Genomic DNA, 20,581 nt, shown 5'->3' on the forward strand with positions numbered 1-20,581 from the left:
CATTCTCATACCCTTCCTCTGTCACAACGTACTGCAAGCGGCAAACATCACAACACGGTGATGTCAGGCACACGGACCATTTAAGCTTCGCAAACCCTGATTGGCCGTTAGTTCCATCATTCGGACCTCACCGCCAGACCCAGGCTGCCAGACGTCCAAGTTTCGTAGCTCCGTCGATATTTTCTCATCTACATAGTACTGGGGGATCTGTACATCCGTCGAGCTATCGCAGCCATGACCGACACGCCGCAGACAACTGCAGGTGCCGATCCCAAGGAGGCCAGGGTCCTCGAACAGCATTTAGACCCAAGCTACGACTTTTCAGAGTTTGACCCAGCAACACCGGCTCAGGAAGATGGCGCAGACAGTGCTTCCAACTCAGGCGACCGTCAAATGCCAGAGTCGTCGTTGCGACTGCAGGGCGGCGATATCCACCGTGATCTGTACAAAATCGCCGCACAGAACCGGCGGCAAAAGTTGCATCAACGAGCAGCAACCTTTTCTGACGCAGTACATTTTGGACGCAACAGTGCGCCGTCTATTTCAGATGTTGACCATGACGAACTCCCCGTTCGCGACCAGCTTGCACCCGGTGGACTGAGACGACAATACTTGCAGCGGCAAAGCAAGCGTGTCAGCTACATCTCGGAGCCTGTGACGCGAAACTTCATCTCATTCCTTGAGCTGTACGGCCAGTTTGCTGGTGAAGATCTTGACGAAGACACAGACGAAGAGTCTGCCATTGACGATGAAGAGGAAGAGGCGCAAGGCGAGCGCAGACCACTTCTCGGACGACGACAGAGTTCGAAAAGACTGAGGCAACAGGGCGACGCAGACCAAGTGAAGACCTTTTTCACTCTCCTGAAGGCCTTCATCGGTACCGGAATCATGTTTCTGCCCAAAGCCTTCAAGAACGGCGGAATGCTGTTTTCATCCGTCACTATGATCCTGGTATCTGCCATCACCGCACTGTGTTTCGAGTTACTGTTGGCGACGAGGAAAAGATACGGTGGCGGTGGTTACGGTGATCTAGGTTCTATTGTCGTGGGACCGAGATTTCGTGCCCTCATCCTGATTTCCATCACGCTGTCCCAAATCGGCTTCGTATGCGCTGGTCTTATCTTCACGGCAGACAATCTCCGATCATTCCTTGACGCTGTTGCTCATGCAGAAGAACCACTTTCAACCAATGCGCTCATTGGTATCCAGATTGCTGTTCTGATACCCATGTCCTTCATCCGAAACATCTCCAAGCTCGGACCTGCCGCTCTTCTCGCCGATGTCTTCATCCTCATCGGTCTGACATACATCTACTGGTACGACATCTCGTGGATCGCCAAGATGGGAGGCTTCCACCCGTCTATTGAGCTTTTCAACCCTCGTGACTTCACCATGACCATCGGTTCCGCAATCTTTACCTTCGAGGGCATCGGGCTCATCCTCCCCATTCAGTCCAGCATGAAGGAGCCCGAGCACTTCAGCAAGCTCCTCTATCTTGTCATGCTCATCATTACCGTCATCTTCACGTCCGTCGGCGTGCTTTGCTACGGAACCTTTGGCGAGAACGTGTCAGTCGAGGTCATTACCAATTTCCCCCAGTCTAGCAAGCTTGTCAATGCTGTCCAGTTCCTCTACTCTATGGCCGTCTTAGTCGGCACACCAGTACAACTCTTCCCCGCTATGCGTAACATCGAGCTTAAGATCTTCGGTCGCGCATCTGGCAAGCAGAGTAACATGACCAAGTGGAAGAAGAATGCTTTCAGGACTAGTCTTGTCATTCTCTGCGGTCTCATTGCTATCCTTGGAGCTAGCGACTTGGACAAGTTTGTCGCGCTCATTGGAAGCTTTGCTTGTGTGCCTCTAGTGTACATTTACCCTGCTTTCTTGCACTACAAGGGCGTGGCCAATCGTCCTTGGGAGAAGTTCGGTGATGTCACTATGATGGTTGTCGGAGTTGTTGCCATGGTGTACACTACTAGTGTTACTCTTGCTAGGTGGTCGGAGACTTGAGATTAGACACATGAGGAAGAGGAGGGGTCGCGGAAAAAGTCCTTTTATAGTACGGTAGGCATGGGCTTACTTGTTGCATTGCTTGTTATTTTGGCATGGCGTTCTGGGGGATGGAGGGATATTGTTATGTTATATGCACGTTCAGAATGTCATGTAGTTAGACTAATGTGTAATGAGTAATGGAATTTTCTCCATGAAATTCTGTTACTGATTACACATTATTCTAACTTACATGACATTCTGAACGTGCATGTGTTACATAATTATGAACTTATCTCATCGCATTAATTACGTGGTTCGCTCTAAAACTCTGAATTCTCCCTCGTCGCTTGCAAAACAATGTTGTTCGTCAGTCTCTTATACTTCTGCAGATCCCCGGGGCTATCTCATCTTTCTAGCCCCATATCCATCGGGGAAGGATATGCAAAACAAAAGACACCCCGCCCGGTGCCGCATTTCCCCAAAGGACGAATAACAGTACATGCAGAAGGACAATCCATGCCATATACAATGTCCTTAGACGACTAGGCCTAAGAGTCGCATGAATCCTAGTAATCGCCGCAGCCATCTCGCTGTCTCGCTCTCTTTCTGTAGCAAGCGACATTTCCATCCGATGAGCCATGTCTCCAACCACCGCAAGGTCGGCCACGTGGGCCCTCGCAAGTGCAATTGCCATCCCGATCTCCCAGTCTCTAGCAATCAACAATTGGTGATCTAGAGTAGGTATGGGGCCAAGTGCAGCTGACCTAGCGTTCTCAGCGTCATTCTCAGCGTCTTCGATGTCCCTGATGACCCTGTTCTCTACCTGACCTATCCTTCCCCATACAATCGCCAATCTTGTCAGATGTTGCCTCGATATTTCAAACCATGTTGTCCGACACAGTGGGCATTTGTTGCTATTTGCTGTGTCAGCTGAGATAGACTTGCGCAGACACTGGTAGCCGAATACATGTCCGGAACATCCTTGTGCCTTGACGATCAGTACGGGAGCGTGTGCCTCGTGGAAGGAGTCGTGGCAGATTCCGCATGTTGTTCCTAGCGGTGGATAGAGGGGGTGTGTGGGCATTAGAGGGAGTAGGTTGTTGTCTAGGAACACGTTGAAATCGGGAGGGGTTGAGAGTAGCGCATTGTCCGAAGGCGGGGGTGCGGTTGGCCTAGTAGCCGGGCGTGATAGTATTTCGCGCAATACAAAATTTAGTTCACTTCTCGAGAGACGTACGAGACGACTACGTAGCGGTGTGTTTTGTGCATCAGTCTCATCTTGATGTAGGTCCGTCGAAGGTGAGAATGCATCATCTTGGTGTGGTATCGCCGTTTCTGAGGAAGGACTTGAAGAACGACTTTCTGGTAGCATTTCTAGTCGAGGTATCATAGTTGATTGAGGTTGAAGGTCAAGTGGGGGTGGACTTTCTGATCGTCCAGGAGAAAGATGTCGAGGCATCGTTCCTGACTGTTGAGGAGCGATAGGTGGTTCTGCAACTTCCGATCGTCCAGGTAGGATTTCGAAATTTCGAAAACCAGGAGCTCGACGTGAACGTGTTACTCTTAACGGTGGAAGAGTCGGGGACGACATTCTGAAAAGCTGGCGTCGACTCAAAAGGTTGTGTCCGTACAGTGGGGAAGGGATCACGATGAGTTGGAGATTTTGATATATCAGTTAGGTAAGCATTGTGTTTGCGGTTGATCCTCATGATATAGCGCTTTCCGTTTGGAGAAGCATTCAGTGAAATATGGGATTTTGCCTGGCATACCAGGGGAAACGCGCATACAATGCAAGGACTCACGTTAGACCCCACCTGGCCTCGCCTCCACCCCCGAAGAGTTGTCTGCTTTCTCTTCTTCAACGTTCGGGGTGGTCTTGTGTCGGCTCTTGTATACTCAGAACTGTAAGGGTCCAGGTGATAGAAAAAACCTTCAAAGACCAAGTGAGAACGTGGTGTGGAGATAAGAGGACTCGTCTCTATGCAAATCGGCTTGTGCACCAAGGTACTATCACCTCATCAGATACAACTCCTACATATGAGCCTCTGCTTGCATTGAGTAGAGTAGCAAACATTTTGAGGGTGGTGTCTAGCTCAGGCTGCAGCTGATGTTTTACCAGTCGCCGTACTTATCTTGCTTCGAACTATGGCCGAACGCCACGACGAACCCTTCTCTGTGGGGCTCTTTCCTTTTCAACTGCATGCATAGCTCACTTATCTTCACCTTCTATGTTCACCACTCTTCGCAGTTTGACGACGTTTGAAGTTCTCCGTATCATCGCTCCTCGCCCAATGAGGCTAAGTGAAGCCCCGCATTAGCGTTGTTAGCGCGCCTTTCCCTGCAGCGTCTCGCTTTGGCAACGCCAACGCGTAAACACAGACCCTCATCTAACAAAACACGCCTCCACATTTTGCTTTCTCACCACTACGCCTTCCCTTCGTCTACACTCGCTGTTTCTTATCGCTTACATCGCCTAAACTTCGCGATAGAGAGCGTTTATCGTCTTGAACTTTTTCTTTTCGTCCTTCGGGACACGACAACAACCCGCTATGGACGACTCCCTAATGGAAGACTCAGTCTTCGACGAAGGCGCCAGCTCCGATTTTGCCCCACCCGCAAAGCCAGCGAAGGCCACCAAGGCTGCTGCGAAACCGAAAGCCGCAGCGACGAAGAAAGCAGCTGGACCTGCAAAGCCCCGAGGCCGACCCGCAGGCGCGACAGCCAAACCAAAGGCCGCCGCGAAGCCGAAAGCTGCGCCGAAGAAGAAGGCCAAAGCCGACTCAGACATGGATGAGAACTCAGATGTAGACATGGACGAGGACCCACTCGATGACGATGAGGAACTTCTCAAGGACACACCACCAAAGGCCAAGAAGGCACCAGCCGCGAAGAAGTCCAGTGGCAAGCCTCTTGCAGACATCGCGAATGAAAGCTTCGGCGGAGATGGCGAGGATGTGCCCATTTCAGCGCCCAAGAAAGGCGGCGCCAGCAGCAAGTACCAGATGGTGGGTGACTGAGACATGCGCTGTGAGGCAACGACTAACACGTAGACAGTTGACGCATTTGGAGCACATCATGAAGCGCCCTGACACATATATCGGTTCCGTTGAGCGACAAACAGATAAGATGTGGGTATACAACTCTGAGAGCGAGTCGATGGAGTTCCGCGACGTAACCTACGTTCCCGGTCTATACAAGATCTTCGACGAGATTCTCGTAAACGCGGCAGACAACAAGCAAAACGACAAGAACATGAGTGAGATCAGAGTCAGCGTTGATCGGGAGTCTGGCGAGATCTCCATCAAGAACGACGGCAAGGGAATTCCAATTGAGATTCACAAAGTTAGTCGCCTTCGAAATCTACTTCAGGTCGCTGCTAATTCGAATAGGAACACGGCATATATGTACCAGAGATGATCTTTGGTCACCTTCTCACATCCTCCAACTACGACGACAACCAGCAGAAGGTCACCGGTGGTCGCAACGGTTACGGAGCAAAGCTTTGTAACGTTTTCAGTACCGAATTTACGGTCGAGACGGTCGATTCGAAGCAGAAGAAGAAGTACAAGCAAACTTGGACCGACAACATGAGCAAGATGGGCAAGGCCAAGATCATCGATATCAAGGCGGACGACTACACCAAGGTTAGCTGGAAGGCCGACTACGCTCGCTTTGGCATGACTGGTATCGATGACGATTTCGAGGCCATGGTCAAGCGCAGGACCTACGATATGGCTGGTACGCTTCGAGGCATCAAGGTTTACTTGAACGGCGAACGGATCAAGATCACATCGTTTGCGAAGTACATGGAAATGTATACCAAGTCCATCTCGCGCGACCAGGGCAAGAGCGAAGACGACAAGGAGAAGGATGTCATCATTACAGACAAGCTGGACCGCTGGGACATTGGTTTCGCAGTGTCAGATGGTTCATTCAACCAAGTCTCCTTCGTCAACTCGATTGCGACAACATCTGGTGGTACCCACGTCAACCACATCGCCGACCAGATCATCGAGAAGCTCATGGCGATTGTCAACAAGAAGAACAAGGCTGCTGTCAAGCTAAAGCCCGCGCAGATTAAGAACCATCTGTTCCTGTTCGTCAACTGTTCCATTGTCAACCCGGCCTTCACATCCCAGACCAAGGAGCAGCTCACGACAAAGGCTAGCCAGTTCGGTAGCAAGCCAGTCCTCAGTGACAAGTTCCTCAATGCCATCGCGAAGACCGACGTCATCCAGAACATTATGCACTTTGCTCAGCAAAAGGCCGACCAGATGATGAAGAAGACCGACGGCAACAAGCGCAACCGGATCAGTAACGCTAAGCTCACAGATGCCAACAAGGCAGGAACAAAGGACGGACATCTCTGCACACTTATCCTCACTGAGGGTGAATCAGCCAGTGTCCTTGCTTTGGCTGGTCGTGCTGTTGTCAACCAGGATCTGTTTGGTGTGTTCCCGCTTCGTGGTAAACTCCTCAATGTGCGAGATGCTACTGTCGATCAAATCATGAAGAATGCTGAGATCCAGAACATCAAGAAGTTTATGGGACTTCAACACAAGAAGGAGTATACCGTAGCGGACATGAAGAGCTTGCGTTACGGCCATCTCATGATCATGACTGATCAAGATCACGACGGTAGCCATATCAAGGGTCTACTCATCAACTTCCTCCAGTGTCAGTTCCCCAGCTTGCTCAAGATTCCTGGCTTTCTCTTGGAGTTCATCACTCCTATCGTCAAAGTTTGGAAGGGCGACCCCAAGAACCCACGCGGCATGCGAAGCTTCTTCTCCATGCCTGAATACGAAGAGTGGAAAGAGCAGCACCAGCACGAGAAAGGATGGGACCACAAGTACTACAAGGGATTGGGTACCAGCGACATTCCTGATGCTCAAATTTACTTCAAGGACCTCGACACACACATGAAGCGTTTCCAGGTCATGCGTGACGAAGAGGAGAAGCTCATCGAGCTCGCTTTCTCGAAGAAGAAGGCTGACGCTCGTAAAGATTGGCTGCGAGACTTTGTGCCTGGTCAGCATCTTGACCTTACAACCCCGGATATCTCTTACGACGACTTCGTAAACAAGGAACTCATCCTTTTCTCCATGGCTGACAACGTGCGATCGATTCCCTCCGTTGTCGACGGCCTGAAGCCCGGTCAGCGAAAGGTTCTGTACACCTGTTTCAGGCGAAACATCAAGAAAGATGTCAAGGTCGTTGAGCTTGCAGGTTCCGTCTCTGGATCCACTGACTATGCTCACGGTGAAGCCTCTATGCAAGGAACTATTGTCAACCTTGCGCAGAACTTTGTCGGTACCAACAACATCAACTACCTCGAACCCAGTGGTAACTTCGGTTCGCGTCTCAAGGGTGGTGCCGATGCTGCCAGCGCCAGGTATATCTACACACGCCTTTCGCCATTCGCACGACGAATCTTCCACGCCCACGATGACCAACTGCTGAAGTACGGTGAGTCGGATGGTCACAAGATTGAGCCTGAGATGTTTGTCCCGATTCTGCCCACGATTCTCATCAACGGTTCGAGCGGTATTGGTACTGGTTGGAGTTCAGAAATTCCTAACTTCAACCCCATGGACATCATTGAGAACATCAGACGCCGCATGGCGCCAGGCGCGACCAAGGAGGACATGGCTCCTATGGTTCCCTGGTACAAGGGCTTCACTGGTACAACGACAGTGCTTGGTCCCGATCGTTATCAGTTCACTGGAGTTGTCCGACAGACTGGCGACAACGAGGTTGAGATTACTGAACTGCCAGTTCGCTACTGGACACAAGACTTCAAGGAGAAGCTTGAGGAGATCATCAAGGCTGAGAAGGGTCCTTCTTACATTAAGGATTACATCGACTACAACACCCCAGACCGCGTTCACTTCATCATCAAGATGGAAGACAAGTACATGGCACAGGCTCTCGCCAAGGGTCTGGAAGAAATGTTCAAACTCTTCAAGCCCCAGTCCACGAGCAATCTTGTCGCCTTCGACGCACATGGACGCATTCACAAGTATGCAAGCGTTCTTGATATCATCGAGGAGTTCTACCATGTCCGTCTGCGATACTACGAGAAGCGAAAGCAGCACCAGCTCCAGGTCATGGAGAAGGAACACCTGAAGATGACGAACCAGGCCAGATTCATCCAAATGATCATCGATGGAAAGCTTACTGTCTCAAAGAAGAAGAAGACTGTGCTCGTTCAGGAGCTCAAGAAGCTTGGTTTCACCCCCTTCCCCAAGGTTGAAGATGCCAAGGCTGCTGGTGAGGTCGAGGATGTCCAGGAAGATGATGAGTCAGAGGAGACTGAGGCGGAGGTGAATGCCAACGACTACGATTATCTGCTAGGTGTAAGTGCTACCAATCCTTTTCACAAAACCGAAACTAACATCTTCTAGATGGCCATTTGGTCTCTTACTCAGGAACGCGTTGAGAAGCTTCTGAAGCAGATCGGCGAGAAGCAACACGAGATCGACACCCTCATCAAAATGTCACCCAAGGACATCTGGAACGTTGATCTCGACGCCTTCATGGAGGAATGGAACGTTCAGCTGGAGGAAGAGGTCAAACGTAAGAAGAAGATCGCTGCCGTCACACGCCGCCCGTCTCAGAAGCTTGGTATCGGTGCTGGTAAGGGCAAGGGAAAGAAAAAGAGAAAGGCAGATGGCAGTGACTCAGACGACTCCGGATCCGACTTCGGCCCGGTTAAGAAGAAGGCAAAGCCGAAGAAGGAGGGCTTGCTTAGCTATCTACAGCAGGAACCAGTCAAGAAGCCTACTGCGGCAGAAGCTCTTAAGAGTAGCAGCGCCTTCGGCTCAACTGCACCGCAAAAGCAAGGCACGTTGCTCACGCATCTCGTCAAGAAGAAGGAGGAGACACCACAACCTGATGGTGGAGAAGATGGCAGATCAGCTTCTGTAGATTCGGCACCAGCGCCGGCACCGGCCAAACGTGGCCGCCCTGCTGCTGCCAAACCTATCAAGAAGGATCCAGTCTCAGACGATGAAGATTCGGATGTCTTCGCTGCAGTCGCCCAAGAGGCTGCGAAGGTGCCCTCGAAGACGACCGCGTCTCGTACTGCTCGCAGCGCAAAGAAGGCGGCCCCCAAGTATACCATGGGCAGCGACTCCGACGATGATGACGATGATCTTCTCGGCGATGTTAGCAGCATGGTCAAGACCATCGGATCCGGTACGAACGGTGTACCAATGTTCAAGGCCACCACCACTGCCCGTCCCGCACCCGCAGCGAAGAAAAACAGCAGCCCCATCGAGATCGACGGCGATACTACCAACTATGAAGGTCTGATGCCTCAGTCTTCGCCACAGCGCCCTCCTCCTCGCAACGTCCACGACACAATCATGAGCTCTGATGAAGATGATTTCGACCTTGGAGCAAAGAAACCAGTTGCCAGCAGGCTAACCGCAAAGACCAAGGCCGCTGCCGCGAAACCAGCTCCCAAACCAAAGGCAGTTGCAAAGAAGCCCGCAGCCCAGAGCCCCGCAGCAAAAGCTTATGCAAAGAAGCACGGTAAAGACGCCGACGCTGCTAAGCCTGCCCCCAAGGCTAAGAAACAAATCACCATCGACTCCGACGATGACGAGGAGATGGAAGATGCGGATGCCATCGCCAACGACATTCTATCTGGCTCTGACGACGATGAACCGACGCCTAAACCAAAGGTTGCTGCTCGCGCTCCTGCTGCAAGACCGGGACGTAGGGCTGCTGCTAAGCCGGCGAAGTATGTGGTTAGCGATGACGAGGCAGAGTCGGATGAGGCGAGTGAACCTAGCTTCGATGATGACGATGATAGCGAGTAGATGGTGAGCGAGCTTGCCAAGGATGCATGGCGGTATGGTGGGTTTTTGGGTGTATGATACCCGGATTATCGGCGTTGCATGTGGGATGCGTGTCTCAAGTTCCCTATGGGATATCTGATTTGCGAGATATTCGGCGTTTACGTTCAACATACTTTATCAGGATGTATATTCATTTGGGATATACTATAGTTTTCAGAATTACAGACTTCAAGATTGTACAAGTGCTGGGTGCTGCATTGGTCGGAAACTGCATTGTAAAACTAACCCACCATTTCTAATAATATAAAGAAAGACCAACTATCGTCTGTTTTGCATGGAGCGAACGCGGAACACGACCAACAGGCATGTGCTCACCATTGCATGCGTCATCTTCCTGATTGGTGCGCGTGTGCATCAATTGCTGCAGCTTGCACAGCCTCACACTCAGCTCGCCTCACTTTTCGTCCATTCCTCAACCTAACTTCAACTTCCCCGTCATCCATCTGAATCTCTCAAAGACTGTTGTATCCCGAGGTGGTGATGGATTTATCGATTGACAATGTCCTGAACGACTGGTCTGGGACTGGCAGAGGGTGCCATGTCGATTTCGGTGTGGACGAGTCTATCGGGTTACAAACTGGTAAGTCGAGTCCCTTCTTCATCAATGCAATCTTAGTCATCCCTCTCATGCATGTCATTTTCCGCGATTGATGTTGACGAACTTGAACACAGGAGACTTCCTTGGACAAGGTGCCGACGCAATTGTTCATGAAACGACCGTTCAAGGACTCAAAGTAGCTATGAAAAGCTCATCACGCTATAAAAGCTCAAAGGAGAGTATCAGGCTCGAGATCGAGGTCCTAAAGAAGTTGAGCCATCGCCATTTAGTCCGACTCATAGGCTCATATACCCATAAGAGATTCGTTGGGCTATTGTTGTACCCAGTAGCGGTTTGCGACCTCGGTACTTTCTTCGAGGATGCTGAAGCATACTTGCAAGATAACGCGGCTGACGACCAGGAACTGCGGCTTCGGCAGCTCGGATACTCCTCCTCAAAGTTATATCGAAAACACAAAGCGTGGCCTATCTACTCGCAGATTGGATGTCTCATTTCAGCTGTGGCATATCTTCACAGTCAAAGCATTCGCCATAAGGATATTAAACCCTCAAACATTCTCCTGTCACGGGGGCGTCTCTGGCTTAGCGACTTCGGGCTAGCTCGGGACTTCTCTGATGTCTGCGAAAGTGGTTCACATGGTGGTTCAGGAACACTACGCTACAAAGCTCCAGAAGTAAGTCAGGCAACCAGGCATAGATCGTCTTCTTCTGATCTCTTCTGTCCTTGCAGGTAGTAGACCGCGAACGCAGCGGTCGAGCTTCGGACATGTTTTCACTTGGGTGCGTGCTCCTCGAAACCGTAATCTTTGACCGAGACGGGACGCTGCAGCGCCTAAGGCCTGAGTCTCCATCTACACGTTTTGTGTACCACGAGAACCTGGACAAGCTGAACGAGTGGCTGCCATTGCCTGAAGATCTTTCTCTCGCCAAGAACCAAATGTGTCTTGTTTTCAGGAGTTTGCTCTCAAAACTACCAGAAATGCGACCCGTGGCGGACGAAGTCGCTTCGCAAACCAGCTTTTATGACAACTTGATAGAGAACGCTCAAGATCGGGTATTCTCCGATTGCTGTCGTAAATCGTCCTTTACTAAGCAACAATTCGAATGCAGAAGCGAAGTATCGGAAGTTCGGATTCTCGATTCACATCGGGAGAAGCAGATCGAACAGCAGATTCTTGAGACAGATCGACGGCTTAACGACCTCGAGGCTCAAGACTGGACAAGTTCAAAAGTTCGGAGACCAACAAGACAGTGGATCTTTGCGGTATGCTCAATTCCAAACCTTACAGTAGAAACCGATGCTGACGCAATGTTCCAGCCGCCATCAACCTCCAGAAATGCAGAGCCACAGTACATGAAGCATCGTCTGCCTACTCCAGTTAAAATACTTGTATTAATCATCGTCACATACGTCGTCTTAGTTCTCTTGCCTGTTGCAATACATCTCCCAAGAGACACACCTAGGATCTCAGCGCCGTTATCCGCTCCGCCAACGCTGCCAAAGATAGGTGGCTGGTGATGAGTTGCCTCGAGACAAATTCGCATGTGATGCGTTTTGAGAAGATTTGTTAAGAGCATCGAGAGTGTGAGATGGAGAAGTTAGAGGTGGCTGTGCTCCCGAGGATTGTACGCTCATCCTAGACGATGATATGAGAATTTGAGGCTGAAGCCCAGCACAACCAATACGGTCTAATCTTACTAAGGAACCCTATGTAGCTAAAGTTTGCGGCTTCATAGTAGGTGTTATTGCAGGCTGGGTATTTTTGAAAAGCGAGGCAGGCGATGTAGACATCAGTGAGCACGATACCCAGCGCACCAGAACTCTCTGTCAGACAAGCTCTCCAACAGTCACTCCGCTAGCTGTTCGCAAAGGACCGAACGGCACGCTTCCACTGGACCAGATGGGAGCGACGAACGGCGCAGAAGGGACATGTTGTCAGATCCACAAGCGCCAAAGCCTGTTATGAGGGGAAAAGAAAGAAAAGCGTTGAGGGTCTAGACACCTTATGGCGCGTCCTGAGCGCATCCCCGGGGGCAAGGACATTGTGGGAGACATTCAGCCAGGAATGCGTTATTGGTTGCTTGGAAGACGATCGCAATGCCGGGTAACGGGTTGTTTTGTGGCTCCAGGCACGACGTAATGCGGATGTTACGGCTGATAGGCTGCGCGTCGTTACACAGGGAAGAGCATCCTGAACATTGAAACATGGCTGAAGCTTTGTGGCTGGGCGTGGCTGACGCGTGCCGAATTGGTGGGGTGTGACGTAACCCTTAGCGAAACATTTTCCCAACTACGAGGTGCAAGACAATGCGCATGTTTTGGGTATCGTAATTCAAATCGTATTAGCTATAGTATTATTACAATCGCTAAAGATCAAGATAAACGCCGCATGTCGTCGTAGACGTTTCCTGGTATCCTGAAATCCGTTGCCTAGTCATTCCATCCTATCCAGCATCGGCATCAAGCACGATGTATTTCCGTCTTCATATCATACACATTCCAAGTCGTGACGCTCGATCTTGACACTCGCAATCTCAGACATCACTGACATCTGATCGTGTGTTCCAAGAGCCGTCAGAGTAAGATTTGCAGGCATCCTAGACCTGGCTCATGGCGGGACCGCCACGGCGGATGCCACCGCGAAGGTTGGCACCGCTGCCGCGTCCGTTCATGATGTTGAGGGCCAGGGTAGCAACGAATGCAGCCCATCCGAACCAGAGGAAAGCAGTAGTGGCCTGGGCCTGACGGCAGTTCTGCTCGGTGTTTGCGGAGCTGTTGAGGACGCTGTTGGAGTGGGTGTATGCCTGTGTGTGGTTAGTATGAATTCCTTGGATCGTTGGCTAAAAAAGACTTACGCTGTTCGAGCAGCTGTGTGCGCCAATGTATGCGGGAAGAGCAACAGCAGCGCAGAAGCCGAAGAGCACACTGAGCGCATCCATCGCGATGTCGACGATGGGGATGCTGAACTTCTCGATGAAGGATGTAGGTAGGAAGTACAGCAAAGTGAACAACCACCAGACACCGACAAAGAGCGAATAGTTGATGATGGAGTGCACACCCGACCAAGCACGCGCAATGTTGTTACCCATGAACGCGGTGACGAGGATGGCGCAGATTAACTACTGAATGTCAGTAGGAGTTTTCTAGATGGGAATGCTATAGACATACCTGCCAGGCACGAAGGCCCATGGAAACTGCTCTTGACACCATATTGTTGATGGATATATGAAGATGTGGGTGTTGGGTGTTGTGTTGCGGCGAACAAACTGCAGTTTGTCGTTTCTAGCAAAGCGTCAGGGTCTTTGTGGAGATGAATGAGTCGGGTGGCTGAAGCGAGAAATCGTGGATGAATGATCTGCTGCTTGGAGGTTGGGCTGGGGCTGGAGAATTATAGCAGTGGGCGGGAGGAAGCGGGTCGTCCTGTCGCAGCGTCATAGGACCCTGGGCAACTGGTAGTGACGTATGAGGGTCCAATCGTCCCTTCCACGCCGGAACTATCGGTACTTACCTTGCTATTAGCGCCGATCACAAATTGACTTTATGATGGAATATGTATTGTTGGATGTTGTCCTGGTTGTAAGGCAGATAGTGTTTCTGTGAGTTTTGGATATTATATACACAGTACATGATTATATATCGTTACGCGGCTGTGTACTTCGTTGCTGCGCAACAACAATGATGATGCAAGCCTGCGCAGGGATAACCCGTCAGCGCTATCAACCACGCTGACGAGCCTAGGCGCTTCGCTCGCATGACCGCACCGTCACCCTAAACTTTTCTCCGAGGAGGCTACTGCAGTCTTCTACGTAAGAGCGAGTGCTATGACATGTGCAGTTGTGTCCAGACCATTGACAGCACCAAAGTTTACATTGACGACATGAGTGTGAGGTCTGAAGTTGATCTTGCTGAGGTTTGGATCTGCATGTGCGACCTCCCCGGATCGACGACGTGATCGTCATCGCTGCGCACCGTGCGAACTCGGAACTGGCTGTGATGCGGATGGACCACGTTTGCAAATCGTCCTCGCACGAGCATCGTGAGCTATTTTGTAGTGAATCATTAATCGCGACAAGCATGTCATTCCGTAGGCTGTAAATCTTTGGCAAGGATCTCCGACGATTGGTCCCTGATTTCCTGAAACGAGGTGGACGTGTTATCTGAGTAACTCGGTCTTTCGACAGCACCGTTGGTATCAGACCCTGATCGCATATTTACACATTCGTGACGTTTCACAAAGGCAGCGACCAAACGCCCTTGCTCATGGTTGGTAGAATGAATGCTGTTCAATGTTGAGCACGTCTGCGTCAACGTTCAACTTAAGAGACGACAAATCGAAGCACAAATAATTGATTACTCTACGTATTGATGTCCAACCGGTATCTGTATTGCAAAGACAATAGTCTCAGTCTAGGCGACTTTTGACGGCTGGTCGTTCAGTTACCCATCTCTGCTTCGGAAGCAGGAGGGTACCATGAACTGATTGATCTTCGACATTCCTTCGACAGCGGCGCGGCGCGTCAACACCTCCTCATACCAATGAGAGATTTTGAAAAGGTGGTTTGGTGTCGGTGCAGGCGTAGCTATATGCTAGACTTATATGATTTATGGAAGAGGCGCGAAGATTGTGAAGCGAAGAAACGTGGCGTGATATAATGTAGCTGCCAGCGAGCGCTCGAGTAAGTCAAGTCTTCGAGTATCTGTAATACTGACATGACTGTGTGCGTGCATTACATTTGTACCGCTTTCTTGTCGAAGCTCGAGTATAGTACGTGGGAGGCAGTAGGGCGGAAACTTGGTCCAGCTGCGTTGGGTGGGGAGTATATCGAGCGGGTGAATACTACACTTGATCAATAGCACATATAAGCACGATACGCCTGGCTAGAGACGATCTTGCCAGATTGTGACTACACTCCTCATTTCATTGTGGAAACAGTCCGTCGCAATGGACTTGGCGTGTTGCTTACCTTGCGCTTACGCTCGAGCCGATTGTCAGTGGTATCCGAAATACATGCAAGCTTGCGGCTCCTCCGTTGGTGCAGTCGAATCAACCTCTGTTGAACGAGTGCTAATTATATGGTATAATGGTAGATGCCACGGTTCACTGTCGTCTCCATCACGGAGCGTGTGCAGTCGGGGTGTCTTTCGATATACATTTACCTTTCGTGAATGTCACGCGAATTTCAGCGATCCCTGGCATTGTCCGCAGCCGCTCATACCGATTTCAATCTCCAAACAAGGGGTAGGATATACTCATAGAGGCCTCGGAAGATCATCGAGGCAACTGAAAAGCTTCTTTGTTGGCGCGCCGTGACTGTTACCGTCGTAAAGGTGTGGGAGGGTCCGGACATCGTTACTCGGGAGGCTGGCGTGGCAGCGGAGGTTGTAGGGAGACTCAAGGCGGCCAAGAGAAGAAGAGGATACCGAAGTAGGAGGCGTTACAGAGGAAGTGGTGGTTCTCCAGCTCCGAGACCTTCTTTCGCTGAAGGCGGCTGTGGTAGTGTCGTGAAGAAAGAAGGGCTAGCCGTGACTTTGGGCCAAGAATCGTTGTGGGGACAGCCGAAGGGGGGTCAAGGTGGCGGAACAAGGCTAATTCAGAAGAGGCAGAGCAAATGGATAGCCAGGAAGAGATTCCAGAAGGAAGGAGGCAGCTTCAGAGAGCATCTAATAAGCATTGAGCTCTTAGATTACCTTCACAGCAGCCTGTTTGCTTCCGTGAATAGCGATGCTAATTACCACACCTTCTGGGTGACCACAATGTTGTCCAGCTTTGCTTCCTTGGATGCTGAAGAGGGAGCTCTATCAAACAGACGGCGCTTTAGCTTACCCCTCTGCCCCTGCATAGAAGGTAAAGTTGAGGTCATGAAAGAGCTTTGTAACCCCTAGAATGCCTTCGCTTAAGTCCTGTGTGATGTCGTGATGTTGTTGTGATGTTGGTCTTGGTCCTTCCTCGGGCAAGGGCCACAATGCCCGAGATGTTGCCTCGAGCTTCAACCCATGGTCTCGAAACACCCCACCCACACGGGCCTCACAACCCCCAATGCAACCACGACAAAGTTATCAGAAGGCTGTAATCCTCTTCCTTGAGTATATGTGACTCCCGCTCCCGAAGTTTCTACCTCTCGGCCCCAACAAGCTCTTTCTGACCTCGATCGATCACGCCCTGAACATGCGCCCATAAGACTTGCAACCCCAAGCCAGCGAACATTCAGCGGCCTAGAGGACTCTCGCACAAGCAAGGGCTGTACAAAGAGCGCAAGCATGTCAACGTTCCCGTCGAAGATCCCCCTTCCCTCTCCGCCATACGATCGAGATGGGAAGCAGAAGACAACAGACACTCAGCTTGCCATCTACGCGAGCACGACTCGAATACCAATAGGGCAGCGACCTTGCATCCAATACAACCCTTCACATTACGATGGGCTACCAGGTCGGCGATATTGCGGACTTCCTCCGGAAGCCCTCCCGTAGTCGCGGCCGTGATACATTTTCTGCTACACAGCGGAACACCATAACAAAGCGAAGGAGATCACGCAAGAAGCGTTGCTTATGAATATGGAAGGCTGACCAGACAACGCAGAGCATGGCCAAAACCATCGAGACTCCACAACGAATATAGCAGGCTGTCTGGGAGACATCTTCATCTTCGCTACCTTGGCTGGGTACGACTACCACTTCGACAATCCTGGCAGAGAGTCGTCACCAGACCCCATAATCCAAAGCTTAACCAAAGCTTCAGCTGTGACTCCGTTCAGGTTCAAGCGCGAAGACTGGAAGATGGGAAAATCTCATGATACCGGAAGTAGCGGCAAAGCGGATACTATAGTCACCTCCGCGAGTGGTTGTCAGACATAAGGACGTCGGGATTCGTCAAAGACGCCGGATGGTACCCCGCGCGTAACTGCGAACGATATCCCTGCGAGACCTCGAGCCACAACGGTGTGCAACTACGAACACCGTTCTCGAGATCGAGGTAGTCTCATGTGACAGGCTGAAACGGCGGCAATAACGCGGAGTTTGGTATACCTGCATGTACCCTGCGCATCGTTGTCTGAGACGTCTTTGACAGGTAAGCATCGGGCATGTTTACACAACCACATGGAAGTCTAAAGCCGGGGTACATGCTGCCTTGATCGGGATGTGGATTGTCGGCGTGAGGTGCTGGTTCGGCCGTTGAACGACAATCGGATGCTCTGCATATCGGACCGAGGACTTAATATATCCAGGAGAGGTTTACTAACTCCGGCTGCGACAGGGTTTCCGGAAATCCATTTGACGGCTATGCTGTTCCGCAAAGGCATGCTGTGGACGTGCCTCAAGCTACAATGATGTTCTGAAACGCCGCCTTACTATGACACATCAGAATCAACAAGTATTTGAGTTTCCAACGAAGAAGAGGGAACCGTCCAGAGAAGAGCATCAGGCGATAGTCAGCCATGCGGGCGCATCGTTGACTGGAGGTACCCGCCGAGCTTGGCTGTTCTGAATAACGCCAATGCTGTGCGCAAGATGCGGGGTTGGCAGGATGCTTCGCAACTAATATGGGAAGCCGAAAGAGGAGTCTGTCCAACAGCATGCCGTGCCTCGTGTGCCCAGCACCAGCCAGACACACTGTAATACCCTGTCATCTGCAGATGGGAAACGTCTCGCGAACCACTCAAGAGTCTTTGCGACGTCGTTCGCAGCTAGCTCCAGGAACGCTCGTTGTGTAGCCATCGTTTGCTATACGAATACCAAGCGCGGCGTCGAATAGGAGATGCCCAGAAGTGCCCACAAGATCATCGCGTTGGGCGGGGCATGCCGCGGGTGCGTCAAGCAGCTAAAGAGCTTAGTATCCAGGTCATGGTAGTCGTCGAGAGCGCGTGACTTGTTACACTCTAGGGCTGAGGGCGCCAGTAGTGCTGCTTAAGTCTTTCCCGGGGGCGCCATAGCCTGACGGGGATGCAGTGTGATTGATGGCGCTTGAAGCGAAACAGAATGGCGTGCAGCAAGCATGAAGCACTGGAAAAGATGGGAATGGATGTCTTCCGACGGGCCCAACCGAGTCCAGACAGCGAAAATGAGGGGTTCGTCGACGAAACCCTGAACATGCAGCCCAACGCATCGTCGATCAGCGATTGGGCTAGCAGAGCAGGATGAGTCCTGATGAAAGTCGATGAAGCTGTGTCGAGAAAAGGATGGTTACAAGAGGTTTGACCTAGGCAGATGGTTCGAGCAGCCGGGCCCTATCCGGCGAGGTTCGCTACCCCCCAACAGCGCAGCAATTTGCAGGAGTTCGCCTGAAGCATATACGGCTAGCCATAGTTGGTCTGGCCGTCTCCGCATTTCCTGCGCAACGACCTTTCAGAAGCCCCTGACCCTTGGCCAGCCATGAGCTGCAGAAGCCTCAAAGGCGTTGCATGTCTGCGTGTCTCCAGACTTACGTCTGCCTTTCTGTAATGCGCATCTTGCTTCGCCGCCTTTGTCCCATTTTCCTGTCAGCCACCTCTCGAACTCCTTGAGATCGCCGTAAGCTCGCCGCGCTTGGCCTGGTGGAGTCGTCTCCTGATCTGACAAGGCGCGCGGAACACAGAGTGTCTGCCGCGTCTGCTTCCCAACGTTTCGAACGATCGCCAAGGCGAAACCCTCCTACTGTCAGTCTGGCCTCTGCAGAAGGTGCCCTCCTCATTATATTCTCATCCTCTGCCGTCCGGGTTAGAGGGCGACATGTGCTCGCTTTAGCAGTCGCACGTCCATCCTCCTAACAGTTTGTCCTTGATCTGCGGGACAGCCTTGGGTTTAGCAGCGTGGCGCTTCCCCACACTCCAAGGACCCGGTGCCTTCTTGCCGATCCTAGGCTTGTGTGATTACATGCGACGACTGATGCCATAGCGGATCGTGTTCGTGTTCGATATCTTCGAGAAGAAAGACTAGGGATAGACTGGTTCAAGAGTTTGGCGCTTGGTTTGCGACATTTTGAGGTATGTCTTTGCCGATCTGCGACGGGCGTGCCTGCGCGGACGTGGTGTCGCAGTGCTTGATGCTTACAGTCTGTGCTAGTTATCTTCCGAATCCGTTTATTTGAATAGAGTCGTTGTGGGATAGAACGTACCAGGTAAGTGGTCCTTCTCTCAGCGTCTCGCGCCACCCGAATGCTGTCGTCGCCCTCGTTGGCCGCCGCATCAGGTTTGCGGCCTACATCAGGCTCTGCAATGTAGTGTACCTGCGTGCAATGCCATGAGACTGACGATGTCGAGTAGGGTATACCGTTCTTCTCCCGATAGATCTGCTTTGAGCATCGAGCTCCGCGTCGCGTAATTCTTCTAGACAAAGTCCTGTTAACTAGGTAAGCAGAGTCACTTTCCTTCTTGTCCTTACTGCAGCTGCCCCCGTCGTCTGCTGTCTTTGTGAATGCACTGCTGGTGGGTGGGTGATGTTGTGGAGAATGTCGAGATGTGTTCCGGCGTTGGCGGAGTTGAGGTTGTGGGGAAGTAGGCCAACGCCAGCGACATCACGCACAGCAATGCACACCATTCTGAATATGTATGAGCGCTGCATCTGCCTCACAAGAGTTTCTGCATAGTATCTCGTGGGGCAGAGCTGCCTGCGTCGAATTCTTGATGGTTGTCCAGGTGGTGTGTACATGGCGGAGGCAGCAGATGAGTCCTCCTGAGCTTCAGCAGTCGGACAGCAGCATGTGTTCATTCCTGTGTCTCTACAAAGAGTACTACTGGGAGCAAATGAAGCTTTCTGGTTTCTTCTTTCTGTCATCTGTCTACCCATATTTCCCCTGTTCCTAGTGTTCCCTGCTAAGACGACGATGGCGGACAGTAATCTCTAAAGCCATCTGTGCACGGCGCTCCTGCCTTCAGCATCACCGACAGTTCTTTCCTCCAGTGTTTCAAGGCGGCAATAGAACCAGCTGACCGTCCGCTCTCAGTTCTGACTGATAAAACCCCGCCTCCGGCACCATTTCCTGTTTCCTCCACCCACCATCTTTGCCATCATCTCTCCCTACAAACCTCATTCCGCTCTTCATCTACTTCTGCTCGCCTCTGAACGTCATTCGACATCAGGGAGCGCGTTTGAAGCGTCATAAAGCGCAACTGCCAGCCTTCGCTTCAACTATCGTCCCTCAGAAGGTGCCACGCCAAACTGCCTTGAGAGGCAGCTGTGAGTAGACCAA

General features: G+C 51.4%; 6 protein-coding genes across 6 annotated transcripts; 4 read left to right on the plus strand and 2 right to left on the minus strand.

The window, feature by feature from the left end:
- Positions 1-234: 234 nt before the first annotated feature.
- On the plus strand, positions 235-2,010 carry GT037_008248 (amino acid transporter; the record flags this gene model as incomplete). The annotated part of the gene is made up of 1 exon (XM_038933295.1): positions 235-2,010. The coding sequence occupies one exon, from the start codon at positions 235-237 to the stop codon at positions 2,008-2,010; it is 1,776 nt and encodes a 591-aa protein (XP_038783960.1).
- A 394-nt stretch (positions 2,011-2,404) lies between these two features.
- GT037_008249 (uncharacterized protein) lies at positions 2,405-3,583 on the minus strand (the record flags this gene model as incomplete). Its single annotated transcript, XM_038933296.1, has 1 exon — positions 2,405-3,583. The coding sequence occupies one exon, from the start codon at positions 3,581-3,583 to the stop codon at positions 2,405-2,407; it is 1,179 nt and encodes a 392-aa protein (XP_038783961.1).
- A 958-nt stretch (positions 3,584-4,541) lies between these two features.
- GT037_008250 (dna topoisomerase 2) lies at positions 4,542-9,821 on the plus strand (the record flags this gene model as incomplete). The annotated part of the gene is made up of 4 exons (XM_038933297.1): positions 4,542-4,997; positions 5,047-5,334; positions 5,382-8,351; positions 8,400-9,821. The coding sequence occupies 4 exons, from the start codon at positions 4,542-4,544 to the stop codon at positions 9,819-9,821; spliced, it is 5,136 nt and encodes a 1,711-aa protein (XP_038783962.1).
- Positions 9,822-10,340: 519 nt separating this feature from the next.
- On the plus strand, positions 10,341-11,937 carry GT037_008251 (uncharacterized protein; the record flags this gene model as incomplete). The annotated part of the gene is made up of 4 exons (XM_038933298.1): positions 10,341-10,440; positions 10,533-11,092; positions 11,149-11,682; positions 11,737-11,937. 4 exons carry the CDS (start codon positions 10,341-10,343, stop codon positions 11,935-11,937), a joined length of 1,395 nt encoding a protein of 464 aa, XP_038783963.1.
- Positions 11,938-13,016: 1,079 nt separating this feature from the next.
- Positions 13,017-13,629, minus strand: GT037_008252 (uncharacterized protein; the record flags this gene model as incomplete). Its single annotated transcript, XM_038933299.1, has 3 exons — positions 13,017-13,223; positions 13,275-13,538; positions 13,588-13,629. 3 exons carry the CDS (start codon positions 13,627-13,629, stop codon positions 13,017-13,019), a joined length of 513 nt encoding a protein of 170 aa, XP_038783964.1.
- A 3,048-nt stretch (positions 13,630-16,677) lies between these two features.
- GT037_008253 (uncharacterized protein) lies at positions 16,678-16,887 on the plus strand (the record flags this gene model as incomplete). Its single annotated transcript, XM_038933300.1, has 1 exon — positions 16,678-16,887. The coding sequence occupies one exon, from the start codon at positions 16,678-16,680 to the stop codon at positions 16,885-16,887; it is 210 nt and encodes a 69-aa protein (XP_038783965.1).
- Positions 16,888-20,581: the final 3,694 nt, after the last annotated feature.

This window comes from Alternaria burnsii, assembly GCF_013036055.1.
Source record: "Alternaria burnsii strain CBS107.38 chromosome Unknown 753, whole genome shotgun sequence".
NCBI classification, from domain to species: Eukaryota; Fungi; Ascomycota; class Dothideomycetes; order Pleosporales; family Pleosporaceae; genus Alternaria; species Alternaria burnsii.